The 13097-nt window shown below is 53.0% G+C and overlaps 5 protein-coding genes across 5 annotated transcripts; 2 read left to right on the plus strand and 3 right to left on the minus strand.

Annotated features, from left to right (window-relative positions):
• Positions 1-1607: 1607 nt before the first annotated feature.
• Positions 1608-2439, plus strand: J4E83_008111 (uncharacterized protein; the record flags this gene model as incomplete). Its single annotated transcript, XM_049335008.1, has 2 exons — positions 1608-1714; positions 1761-2439. The coding sequence occupies 2 exons, from the start codon at positions 1608-1610 to the stop codon at positions 2437-2439; spliced, it is 786 nt and encodes a 261-aa protein (XP_049185852.1).
• A 672-nt stretch (positions 2440-3111) lies between these two features.
• Positions 3112-4725, minus strand: J4E83_008112 (uncharacterized protein; the record flags this gene model as incomplete). Its single annotated transcript, XM_049335009.1, has 1 exon — positions 3112-4725. The coding sequence occupies one exon, from the start codon at positions 4723-4725 to the stop codon at positions 3112-3114; it is 1614 nt and encodes a 537-aa protein (XP_049185853.1).
• A 552-nt stretch (positions 4726-5277) lies between these two features.
• On the minus strand, positions 5278-6436 carry J4E83_008113 (uncharacterized protein; the record flags this gene model as incomplete). The annotated part of the gene is made up of 2 exons (XM_049335010.1): positions 5278-6318; positions 6368-6436. The coding sequence occupies 2 exons, from the start codon at positions 6434-6436 to the stop codon at positions 5278-5280; spliced, it is 1110 nt and encodes a 369-aa protein (XP_049185854.1).
• Positions 6437-7173: 737 nt separating this feature from the next.
• On the plus strand, positions 7174-7555 carry J4E83_008114 (uncharacterized protein; the record flags this gene model as incomplete). The annotated part of the gene is made up of 2 exons (XM_049335011.1): positions 7174-7422; positions 7487-7555. 2 exons carry the CDS (start codon positions 7174-7176, stop codon positions 7553-7555), a joined length of 318 nt encoding a protein of 105 aa, XP_049185855.1.
• A 696-nt stretch (positions 7556-8251) lies between these two features.
• Positions 8252-10010, minus strand: J4E83_008115 (uncharacterized protein; the record flags this gene model as incomplete). The annotated part of the gene is made up of 3 exons (XM_049335012.1): positions 8252-8619; positions 8769-9508; positions 9559-10010. The coding sequence occupies 3 exons, from the start codon at positions 10008-10010 to the stop codon at positions 8252-8254; spliced, it is 1560 nt and encodes a 519-aa protein (XP_049185856.1).
• Between the last annotated feature and the right edge of the window lie 3087 nt (positions 10011-13097).

Genomic DNA, 13097 nt, shown 5'->3' on the forward strand with positions numbered 1-13097 from the left:
CAGTGCCAAGAGATAATGCGACGACAGAGGTGGTTCGACTACATATGAAGCTAGTGCGTGCCGCGTTCGCCCGCCTTGCTTCTAGCAGCTGAAGATTCGTCATTTCTAGGGGCGGTAAGCGTAGTCAGCGTGTACGATCTAGCACCCGTTGGACTGTACAGCCTCTCCACTATCAACAACATCGCCAAGAAGTCGTGTCACTACCGTCACACGGGGTAGAGGGCGGAGTTCACTGTCCGGGTGTGCTCTAGTACTTTTCCGGCGCGGAGATGATCTCCTTGAACGTCCAGAGACGTGTAGTCGAGGTCATGGATTAGGATGGGGCCGCAGGATAATTTGAGTTGCAGAAGGATTCGTGCTATAAGCGAAGAGGACGTTCCCGAGGGGGTGTGGGTGTGGAGGACACGATACCCGGTTCGATGTCGAGATAAAGGTGTGGATGAATCCCGGTAAGAACGTGGCACGGTCCCCATTTGTAGTGGCAGATCTTCATCGCGGTTACTTCTGATGTTCTGAGGGACGTTGGTGGAGAAAAGTCGTGACGTGCAGTGTGAGGACATCTACTCCTGACCAATCGATGGCGAATATGATGAGAAATGGGTTTAGAGGGGTCGCGTTTATCTTCGCGATCGACTGGCGACAAATAGGGTGCGGCTTACGGTGTGAGCGGATTGCGATTCAGGGCGTATGTAAGCGCCGTCTTACTTGGATGTGGCACAGCAAACGCATGTCAGATGCCATCAAACGTCGCCGACGGCTAACCTCGACAGAATTGGGGTCCTCGATCAACTGTAATTGTGTGCCATCATCGTGCTTCCCGTTATTGTTGAGCTTGCTGTGCCGCATGCGGGGGTTCTGCCAATCCGCGGTCCGAACCGTAGTGGGTGTACTAAAGTCGTCGGATGGTTCGCATCTGGTGTATTGAGCTCTTTCCCGGGAAATGTGTTGGGTCCATCAACGGGTGGAACGCACAAGGACTTCCGGTGTCCATGGATAGGTACCTAAAGAGTGGGGCGTAAGCACGTGACCATAATCACCTTCACACCAATGCACACTTCAGCTCGGCGAAAGCGGCGAAGAGGGGCCAAAGGGATGTGCGTGTGATCCAATGGAGAGGGCTGGGTTGTGTGTCAGATGCTTACAATGTGCAACTAATGTTAGAGGGTCTCGCACAAAGCAGGAGCCCTTGCGAAGATGTCGCTGAAACCTACATGCGTCCGGCGAGCTCGGTGTTTAAGGCGGTCAGTTAGGCCTCAACTCGGGTCATTTCATATCGGCGACTGCGGCGTTGCTTTCGGGCTTATGCTGCCAGACGTTGCGTCTTTGAAGTGATTGCTGCTGTTTTCGCTTCCCACAGGATCCGTGCCATGCGCAATGCTTTCCTAATCCGGATTACTTCGCGTGGCGGCCAGACTAGTGTAGGATGTACCGCGAAAGCACTCGCGAAAAGCATCGTTGCCAGTTAGCACTCACGTGGTTACCTGTGTGCATTTGCGAAGTGGGTTCGAGTTTTGAGCGAGACACCGCTGCTTTGGAGTATATATCCTGGGAACTAGCATGCCATCAAAACATACTTTCCGATAGCGCTGTCGATCACAAAGAGAAACATGATGGTTATGGACAGATTCGACGACGTCTCATACGGGTTTGAGATGATGCGACAGCAGAATTTTGGATGGAACAGCGAAGTCCTTGTGGAGCAACTTAAGAAGCAGTGAGTGACGAATGCGACTACGACCCGGTCAGGACTAATTTGCCAGAAACGACAGCCAAAAACCTCGCACACCTCGAGTCGAAGAGTTGGCTTCAGACATCTATACACGTCTACCACGTGAGCTCCGCAACCGGGTGTATACGTTTTGCGTCCAGGGATCCTATGACAATGAAGTCATCGTCCGGCGCACAGCAACCGGAAATGGCCGACGCTTCGCGCACCTCATCCGACAGGCCTGCGGCCAGCATTCCTACCAGTGGATCGAAGACCCCACCGCAGCCTACATGAGCGCAGGAGGTCTGGGTAGTGAGGTTGCTAGAGAATTGCTCGAATGCTACTACTGGACACGTACATTCAAGTTTGCCCATCACGATCTCTTTCTGCTCAACCCGTTTCTTGAAACGGATGGTTTCGGGCTGGGAATGGTTCCAGCGCATTACGCGAGACGCTTGCACATACAGATTCGACCGCTTGACTTTGCGTTTCTGTTGCCGGAGAAGCGGCTGTTTGAAGAGCGGCGGTATTGCAAAACCATTGAGGGCCTCACTGTCATCAAGACCGCTCGAACTGAGGTTGTAATCGAAGTCGATTTAGCGCAAGGGTCTCTGGGAGATGGTGATTACGAGCGCTTCTCCTACGAAGCTGCGCAGTTCATGCTGAAGATAGGAAGTGTGGTAGAGACTCTCAGAGGGACGGGACTGCGCATACATCTAGCGACCATGTGACCTCGAATTCCAAAGGTCATCCGCAAATTTTTGATTTTATGAAGCATATACTTTACATTAGCGTAGGAGTCAATGGATGAATCAGAACGCTTGTGCCTATAGGTGGTGCAGCTGTCTTTTGTATGCTCCTTCTGATATGATCGGTATAATTTTGACCTCTGCAAGAAGTTTTGGTGGCGTGGCCAGGCGTAATTAGGCTTGCCGTGTTTCGTCTCTTATTGCTGCCATGCGATCCGTGGCTAGGCGATGTCTTCCGGCCCGCACAAAGGCCGAGGAAGTGGTCCCCGAGCGACACCATCAGTGAACGTCTTTAATTGGATGCTTTTGTGAGCTTCAAGGGATGATAAAGTGAGATGGAAAGCTGGTGTTGGTGAAAGAAGCTTGATGGAAGCTGCGTTGACGTGGGCGGAAGAATACATACGCTAGCTAGCGACAGGGGCCAAAGAATCGCGACTCCTCTCCACCAGCGCAGCTTGGCTCAAGCCACGATGCAACGCCGTGACGATCAGCCAATCCCAGCATCTCAACTATAAAGCCTAGACTGATCATTTCCATCTCGCGGAAGGGATTGCGCGACAAATGCACGTTTCACGCGTTGTACGTAATTGTCAACTGCTATCGCAATGCCTCCATTATTCGTTTACACTAGAAGCTCCAGATAACTCCCAGCATCTATAGACCATATATGCTGTCTTTGTCGAAGAACACAAGTACTGCTTCACTACCCCTCACGTTCACTACAGCATCTGTCCCAACCGCTTCAACCACCACGTTGCCCATCGGCTCACCCTGAGGAAACGACTGTCCAGCCCAAGATGTCAAGTAGCTATTCCCAGTGTTCACGAATGGTGCTGTCAATCTCTTTACACCTAAGCATCCGCCGTCGGAACCCGCAGCGCTCGATAGATCAACGTGTACCGAGAAGTCATCCGTCGAGTTGGCGTAGAAAGGCTTCATATTGACGAGTGCTAGCTTGGACAGGTGATCGTCGACGTAGAACGCATATGCAGAGAACGACTCTGGATCGACGCCAGCAGGTGGCTCGAGAGCGCGAACCCGAGTGTCGGGCACAGCAAAGGCCTCAGCCATGAACAGCTGCGCGAGGAAAGAGGGCAGAGTCCGTGCCGGGCCTCTCAACTCGGTGTCGCGAGGGTATAGCATTGAGTAAGTGCTGAAACCTGGACTACCGTTTGCACCAGGCGTGTTGAGCTGTTCGTCGGACTGAAGAGCAAGTGTAGCACCCTGGTGTAGATGCGTGGAACTGGCATTCCTTGTCGCGTAGATTAGCTCGCTATCAATGACCCAGAGGGCTTGCGCAAATGTATCGGTGACGTTTGGTGCTCCAGAGCAAGAGACGGAGTTAAACTCGCCAATATTCCAGTTATTTCCAGCATCGAGAGCAGCGCGGGCAGACGGGTAGATTTCTTCATCGCAGTAGCGTGTGAGCTCGGTATGATTGAGGATGTTCTCGATGGTGGCCAAGGCGGCGCGTTCTGGATCGCAGGTTGAGAAGGCATACGAATGTATTGAATATATGCCAACCTGATCTTCTGAGTCGATGCCTGCAGGGATGAGTGCTGCAGGTCGAACCTCCAGGCCTGAGTCATCAGTCGTGGCGGAAGATGCCCACCAGCGCTCTTGAGGAAGATCTGAACTGTTCAAAGCATCCAGCGCAGTATCGATACTAGCTGTGTATTGTTTCCATTGCTGCACATAGGCTGCAGTCGAATCGTTCCACCGGCTCTCGTCATAGTTGGTCGGCTCGTTACCAAGCTCAAGGTACGCGACCTTGTCGGATTGATAGGTAAGCGATGCGACTGCAAGGCCTGTAGAGATTTCCAAACTCTCATTGCCGAAATTGAGAGTGGAGATGAACCTGGTGCCATTGGGGAAATTACTCCAACTCTTGTAGTAATCGGGTCCAACTGTGGTCCGCCATACGCCGCCTTCCGGACTAGTGGTACGCACCACGTCGCCACCGTCAGCGTCGAATATCATGCTGTCCATGGTGATGCCGCCAGGTCGTATGACAGGACTTCCACCGTGCTCATGGATCCTGTTCAAGACACTGAAAGTAAGGTTGTTGGGAGTACTGGCATTGCCGAAGAATTCAACCCAGAAGGCAGGTTCAAACGAGAATGAGGCAAAGGAGTTGCTATGTGGTATCGAAGCACCTTCTGCTGTCTTTGGTACGCTTAGACATGCGGCTCCGGAATAGTCTGTCGTTGGGTATGCGTAGACAGCAGAGGCTGCAAGGGAAATGGCGGCGACTCTGAGTGAGGCCATTATGGGAGTATTGAGATCGTTGGTGGTTTATGGAAGGAGGTGTCCATATTCCCACGGCCATCCGAGCTTCATATGCCATCGGAAGCTATGACAGAGAGCGTATCGACATCATCGTGCCTCTCTTTCTAGGCTAAAGCGGACGCGATTATTCCGACGGCCGCGAGATGTTCCATTGAGTTGTCGGAAAGGTTGCTGGAATGGTCCTAGAAGATGTGGGGAGGCTGCGGGGAATTGGCGGATCGCCGGGCTCGCTCCGTAGCGGGGGCAAAAGTCGGGTTTAGCATGAAAGGGCTAAAACCATAGTAGTAATCACCCGCTCATAGACCTGCGATACATCCTGATAGAGAACGAGTTCGCTGGTGCACAGGGACCTTCTGTCCGGTTTTCTAATCTGCCATTATTCAACCATGTTATCAGCTTGACATTATGAGTAGAAACACCAGGCAGCGCAGCATGGTAGACAGAGTCGAGAAGCGCGGTTCTTGCTGTATCCATAGAACAGAAATGAAAAGCCGTGGATTGGTAACGGATATCGGTCAGCTCGGATTAGTACTATTTCGTACCTACGGCACCGTGCGGCACACCCGTCCTTCTCCGCATCATGACCTCACCCATAGCATTCCTCACCTCCTTCTCCTGATGCACCACATTTTGAACCATGTACTTCTTGAGTGCTTCCCTCAGCTCACCCTTTGCCCTCTCGTTGTCCCTGTATGGCACGCTTTCCAGCTCCAACAGTCTGTTCGCATCCTTATTACTCTCCGCAACAAGCGCGCCGAGTCGATCAAGCTGCTTGTGGCGAGTATCTTCGGTATCGTCGTTGGCTTTTGCGGCATGTTGAGGGTCACTTCGGTAAAGTGGCATGAGCAGACCGAGAAACTGCGTAAGGGATATCGCAGCTTTCTTCAATATGGTGATGATTTGAAAGGGTAGGTAAGGAGGACGGAGGTTGGTTCTCGCGACAAACGGGTTCAGGTATTTCGAGAGGAAGGTGGGGTAATCTGGACGAAGAGCGGTACGGATTTCGAAAGTCGCAACAGCGAGAAGTCCTAGGTAGCGCCAGTAGGACCCGTCTGTCAGGAAGCCGAGGGCGTTTGCGCCAACCAGAATGATGAAGAGTACGCCGTAGGTGGTAGCGGTAGTGAGCAGCGCACTGTCTGTGTAGTCCTTGATAGTCAAGCAACTCTGGCACTGCGCAAAGATGCTTGGCCCGAAGCGGTCATATGCGAATCGCTTCACAGGATCCATTATGATGTCTTTGGCTCGCTTCAGATGGACATAGAAGTCATTTGCCCTCTCTCTATCCACGTTCGGCCCAATCTTATCTGGGTGGTATCGAATCGTCAGCCTCCTGAATCGCGTGTTCAGTGCGCTCTCGTCGACGTCTAGTGGTACACCAAGGTCGTTGTATGCATTGCTAGAGCGCTGCAAGTTGAAGTCGACTTCGTAAATGGTGAAGGCGAAGTAAGCGGCGTAGATGGCGATCAAGATGTTGCGGCGGTGCTTTATGAAGCGCGGAGTGCCGGGCTGCGGTTTCGGGTCGCCAGCGCGAATGAAGATGCTGTAGAGAATGGACTGGGCCCATCCCGCTGCCTGTGTCGCGTTAGATATTGCCGTGCCGCAGGTGTGAGGGCTAGCTTACGACAGGAATGAGAAACTGCCACACTAGGAAAGGACCCAGAGTGTCAAATGACACGTTCGATATCGCCATAGTGCTCGGTCACTGGTGTGGGAACATGAGGACGCAAGGTCGAAGTATCGAAGAGTGGAATGGAAGCCAAGTGTCATCGAGGCGCGCGTTCGGAACGTTCCGAGCACTACCGAGGCACGTGCGTTCGCCGCAGCACCTTGAAGTCCCGACAGAACTACATGGTCTTATGAGGTGTGCCACACATACACAACAATTGTTTTGGTAGGATACATCTGACTTTGCGGAAATGTTGAATTATTGGGTGACGTGTATTGATTGATACAAAAGGCCTGACAACATTCAAGCACCATAGATAAGATTGCTCCCGTGTCATGACGGGACACCTTCAACACTAGCCAAGAAAAGATTGCGCCTTCGACTTGAGACAGAGGTCTGTATTTGCTTGTTACTGTTAGTGGAGTCACACTTTGGTATCCACAATGGTTGTGATACTTAGCTAGGTAGATAACCTTGGAACTGTCCAAGGTTGAGTTCAGCGATTTCACTCCCGAGGTCACCCACAGTCAGCCACAACACACAAATACACACAAGCATCGTGGACACCTCTTCACCCAGCGACAGACACCATACACGACCCGTGAATACTTAGCAGAATGACCACTGCCAGCGATATCGATAAGGCCTTCACTAAGGCGGTGAATGAAGCAGGCGGTTTCTACAACAAGGACCGCCTGGACAAATGTATCGAGTTGGCCCGCGCCCTTCTCGCTGATAACTCTACAACACGACACCATCGTATGAAAGCGCTCATGTTATTGGCTTCAACACTGGACGACTGGGAAGACGCGAACAACTGTCACGTGGAGGCGGAGACCCTGTGGCGTGTACATAGGCGTCGGCATCCAGAGGGCGAGAACGCTGCGCTCGACATGTACATGGACGAGCTGCGCGAATTCTTAGACGAAGTGGGTGTCGAGTTGGAGCGGACTAAGTCTGGAGACTACGACCCGGAAAATGACGTGGATGACAACATCGCGGCGCATGAGGTAAGCTCTAGCTATATGGAGTGCATGTGAGACATATGCTGACTTCGTACCTCTACTTCTGCAGGAGCATGTGAAGGATGCGACCGACGCCATGGAGACCCTTCAAATGACCGACAATGAGATGGAAGATTAACCGCTTGTCGGTGTTCCCGCTACCGAGGTTGCTGCGCTTACCGATGATGTTTCCGCTATCAAGATTGCTGCGCCTGCCGAAGGTGGAGGTGAGACTGCAGATGGTGCTGACCCTCAGGCTCCTCAAGGCCAAGGAGAAAAGATGTACCCCGACCTTGGTTGAATATCTACTCCCCTGCTTGCTATACTGCAGTCTCGAGATCTGGCCCTGCGCATCGATGCTGGTCTTGCAAACGCCCAATCGTGGTCGTCGGCCTCACCTGCGCTCAGTGCGAACACGCCAGCATGGCAGCCGACTGGTACTTGTAAGCTTTCCTCCTCAAGCCCGCCTGCATCTAGGTAGGAGACATTGTACTAACGGTGCATCAGAGCGTGCGCGTTCAAGGGTGGAGGAGACACAATGTAGTGAGAAAAGTCATAGATTTCTATGGTTGATGACATCTGTCGATCAATGGTATAAAGCGATGCTATGCAATTAGAAACAAAACGAAACTCGCGCATTCCTTAGGACATGCGACGTAGCAAATTCCTCCATGCATCTCAAGCCTAGATGGGTGACGTTTGTGCGTCGGGTATAGTTCCTCCAGGCATTATGCATAACAAGTAACGACTCAACGATACCGTAGCGCACACAGCGCGCTCATTCGCAATCATGTACGACCAGCGCTCGTATCTTCGTCTTGCAACATTTCAGATCTTACATCTGACCTCCGGCCTGAGGCATCAGCTCCTCGTCTTGCTGACGCTTCTCCTTGAGCGATCCAGCAGCCGAGCGGTTCTCGACGTCGCTGTCGGAGAGGTCGTACTGGCGAACGGCTTCGGCGATCTGAGCCTCGTCCATCTTGGGGAGCTGCTTGGCGGCTTGCACGTAGCTCATCTTCTCGGTGTAACCCTTGGCGAAGATAAGGTCAATTTCCTCGAGGGAACGACCAGCAGTCTCAGGGTAGAGGAAGTAGATGACGGGGATGAAGGAGGCGTTCAGAGCGGCGAAGAGCAGGTAGGTTCCCCAACCGATGTTGGTGATCAAAACGGGGGTGATCATGACGATGAAAAAGTTCCAGAGCCCTATTAGGATATTAGTAATGGTCTCGCATGAATATTGGACAGAAAAAACTTAAAGTTGTTAATCGTAGAAAAGGCGTTAGCCTTCTGGCGTGTCTTGAGAGGGTTGATCTCAGCTGGGTACAACCAGGGAAGTGGGAGCCACGTGACACCGAAGAAGGCGATGTACAAGAACAGACCGACGGCGGCACCCTTGGCAGGTCCCTCGTTGTCCTCGTTTTCCACGCCACCGGGGAGCAGGCAGGCAAAGGTGATGATCATGGCAGTCATCTGACCGACGGTACCGATGAGGTACAACTTTCTGCGGCCGACACGCTCAACGAAGTAGAAAGAGGTAGCGGCGAACATGGCGTAAACAACCATGTTGACACCTCCGAGAAGAAGGGCGAGGTTGTGGTCGGTGTTCAAGGCGCTCTGGCACAGAATGGGGAAGTAGTAGATGACAGCGTTGCAACCGGACAATTGTTGCATGAATTGCGAAGAAGCACCGAGGATAGCACGACGGAAGTGCTGGGACTTGCCACCGGTAAGGAGAGCCTTAGTAGGGACCTTGCCACCACCACCAGATGCGCTGACTGCATCACGAATGACTTGCATCTGGACAATGACCTCTTGGTCGTCGCGGGCAACACCGTTGAGACCAGCCAGTACAGTAGCGGCTTCGTCTTCGTGATGGTGGTTGAGAAGCCATCGAGGAGATTCGGGTAGCGAAATCATCATAACGATGACGATCATGGCGAAAACACACTGGAAAGCAATGGGGAATCTCCAGGTGAAGTCATCGGGACCGTAGAGACAGCCGTAGTCGATCCAGTAGGCGATGAGCGTACCAATGGCAACCATGGAACCCTCGATGCAAATAACTTTACCGCGGTTCTTGGCCTTGCAGCACCTGGAAATAGTCAGTAGTTGTTTGAAAGAGCAGGTTTTGGGTCGACATACTCAGCCTGGTAGGTAGGAATGGTAGAAGTGTTGATACCGTTTCCGACACCAGTAATGCATCGTCCGACAATAAACTGGGCGGTAGCACCGCTGTTGGGAGGAACGCAGGCAATCTGAATGATGACACCGATGATCATAACTCCGGCACCCAGGAAGATACTCTTGCGGCGTCCAAGCTTGTCACCAAAGACGAAGACGAAGATGGCACCAAGCAGACAACCGACGGCATAGATGGAGACGACGAAACCCTCGTAGGTAGAGTCATCTATGACTTCAGGGAACGCGGCTTGGAAAGCGGGAGCGGAGATGATTCCACTCATGACACCCTGGTCATAACCGAAGAGTAGGAAGTCGGTAACAGCAACGATGGTGATGAGAACCTGGAGGGCCCTGCCGGACTTGCCCCAGTAGGTGGGAACACCATTTTCGGACTCCTTGATACGTGGCGGCATGGTTGCGTTGTATCGATGGAAACTGGAGAGGAGTGAGGAGATGCTGGGGAGGAAAGATCCATGGGGAGAGAGTAGAGCTTTAAATGATCATCGTCCGTTGCGTACAAGGGTGTTCGGCAGAAACGTGGTTACTGGTCGTCTACCCTCGGCCCACTAAAAGATACGCTACCAAGATTCCGACTGACGCGTGGAGAAAACTAGATAACGATTTTTTTCCAACATCTTGGCCTTGGCTGGTGTAGCAGTATGCGAGCCTGAGGTGCGGGCGGTAGAGGCGCAAATAAACTGTGGATACAAAGGCGAACCTAACAGGGTCTGTTGGTGGAGCAAGCCATCTTGGGCCAATCTTGGAGAAGAGCGGAGGACGCTTGCAGTCCAACAAGCGCGCTCGGCACAGCATGTCTCTGCTCCTAGCCCGAGGTTACCTCCACATTACGTCATGTGCGCAGGGCTTGGGGTCAGCCTGGGGAAGACGCAGGTGAAACGATTGGTGAACGATGGGTTCGCCAGTCAGCACAGAAGGCTGGACGAAGTTTCTTCGCCGCCTACGCCACCCGCAACCGCCTGTCAAAATCTACGGTACGCATGTCAAGATGATGCAGGAACTTCGTCGTCGACTAGGACACCGGTGTAGGTCGTAGGCACCATCTCGGGCTACATGCCGCCGTGTACGGATAGCGTGCTAATTCCTCCCATAAGGCACGGTTTCAGTCTCAACAAGAGGGCGCTTGACGTCATGCACCGGCGACTCGCGTCCGTCCCCATGCAGGGTCTGACCAACCGTGCGCATGCGGCTCTGCAGCCTTTGCAGCTTGGCCGATGATCTTAACTAATAGAGACTGCAGTTGGTGGAGCTTGAACACGCCATGTGCTGCAACGGTGACGATGGTTGCTGTGATGGTCGATGGTCGGCTGTACTTCCTGGGATGGAGTGCAGCAACGTCGGGCGGCACTGCCGGCCGGGAGACGATTCGACGCACGTGATAGCGGCATCTCTCGAGACATTCAGATTAAGTTGCTATGCAGCCGAGGATTTGCCCAGGCTTTCGGGAGCGCACTTGGTTTGCTGACACTCCTCCTACATATTCTCGCCGTGCGGTCGATCAGCTTGGTCGCGCCGTGGATGCTGCTCGGTAGGCGCGGTCGCGCTTTCTGCCATGGCGGGACAAATTGCCAATGCATGCTTGGTAGTCGGGAGAGGCTCGTGTGGAGTTCACAAGCCTAGCGTGGGGATGAGGCTGACATGTGCATTTTCTTGCAGATCTCGGGCCTTCCTGTTTCGGGACATCCGGGCGCATTTCACTGACCCAGCTCCTTTCTCGTCACGCAGGCGGGAGTAAACAGCGGCAGCAACACCACCGAAAGCAGTCCTCGCAGCCTACGAAAGTGCTTCATACCGACAAGTCTACCCCAGGACCCAGCTAAACTGCGCCGATCTCTCCAGTACCCCATCAATCCGCCCCAAATTATGCTCCCGCAAGCATTCCGCATGCCGGAAAAGACGGCTCTCATATCGTGTGCTAAAACACACCAAACGCCCCAACGACGTGGTAACTCCACATATAACAGCCAACCCCAATTTTATGTCGCTTTCGGGGCCTACTACACCGCACTCTCGCTCAAGTCCCTGCCAAGCGGCACACACTCCAGTCTGTCACCGGGACCGCCGTCTAATGTCGGGGTCTCCGCTTTATGCAAATGCCGTATTGATAATCACACTGATAATCACACTCCACTTTTCTATCACTCCCTCCAACGCAGGGTCGTTCCAAAATCCGCCAATTACTGTTGAATATGCATCATCGTCGTGACGGACCTCCACCGAGTTGCTGTTTTGATCCCACTTGGTTACCATCGTCGACCCCATTGCCAGGACTCTGGGACTGGGGAAAACGGCGGAGATCAAATTCAAGAACGTTTTGCTACGATCCCTAGCTCTTGCGTCTCGGTTCGATGCGAAGGTCATGTTGACAGATCCACTGTATTTCAGCCGCATAAAGGCGTCCTACTGCCCCGACTGATTCGACCTCCGACTTGCCATCGGAGCGACCTAGTCAACCCGATCCCAAGACCTAACCTCCGTACCAAGGATGCTGCCAATGTCCGATAAATCCATCCGATGTCCCAAGATAGTGTGGGGATCCCACCATCTCCAGGATCTACTCCTCCTCAACAGTCATGTGTCCCACCATCGCTAAAGTCACCAGGTCCCTCGTGCATTGCCCAGATGGTCGCCAATGCTAGTCGCAGAACAGCGGGCCCATGGACGGACTAGAGTTGGGTCCGGGGGCCTTTCATCTCTGAAGTCGGTCGTCAGTCGTTTCCCCGTCTATTGAACCGAGGCGGCTCCTCGGTGTAGCTGTCGCGTCTCTTCTTACCCCTAGAAGAACACCCTCCTGGGTCTAAGGATTTCCAAAGTTGCTCGCATTTCCCATCTGCTTCATTCTACCTGCGAAGTCCTCTCTTCCTTGACTTCACGCCAGGCCGCTTCCTTTGTTATCGAGATTGCACGGTAGGAGCATGTTCGAGCTCTTTGCTTTTCCAGTGCGATAACGGTTACTTCTGGTATCATTAATTTCCGTCCTGCTGTTTGTGTTTTCGTACTGTGCCAGCTGGAACTTGCGAGGAAATGACCCGTATCACTCTCATCACGGGCGGGCGGTATCTCCGAGGATTTTGAGTGTAGCGGCATGTCATTTAGCACCATTCGCGTGGACCACGCATGAGGCTCATCCAGACGTGACCTCGGGCGAGCTGTCAGAAGTGTGACACTGTTGTGATGGCCGACCGCAATTACCAGCGACGCACAGTCCAGTAGATTAGATTAATATGACCACCGCCACAGGTGTTCATCACATACTGCTACCGTATTGATGGAAATAGTTTCAGAGGTGGAGTTGGCAAGCTCGCCGCTCGATGAGGCATGCGCGCACGGATCACGTCATGTGTTAGCGTGTCTTTCGACGCGTCGCGGCACGTAAGCACTCCACTCCCACGACCTCAACACCGCAACTGGCATATTTCATCTCACGCGTGGAAGATCCACAGCAATAGCCCTCTGAAGGCTTCGGTCGCACATCATTTCGA

The sequence above is a fragment of the Alternaria metachromatica genome, assembly GCF_023757995.1.
Source record: "Alternaria metachromatica strain BMP 0045 chromosome Unknown scaffold_22, whole genome shotgun sequence".
In the NCBI taxonomy this organism is placed as follows: domain Eukaryota; kingdom Fungi; phylum Ascomycota; class Dothideomycetes; order Pleosporales; family Pleosporaceae; genus Alternaria; species Alternaria metachromatica.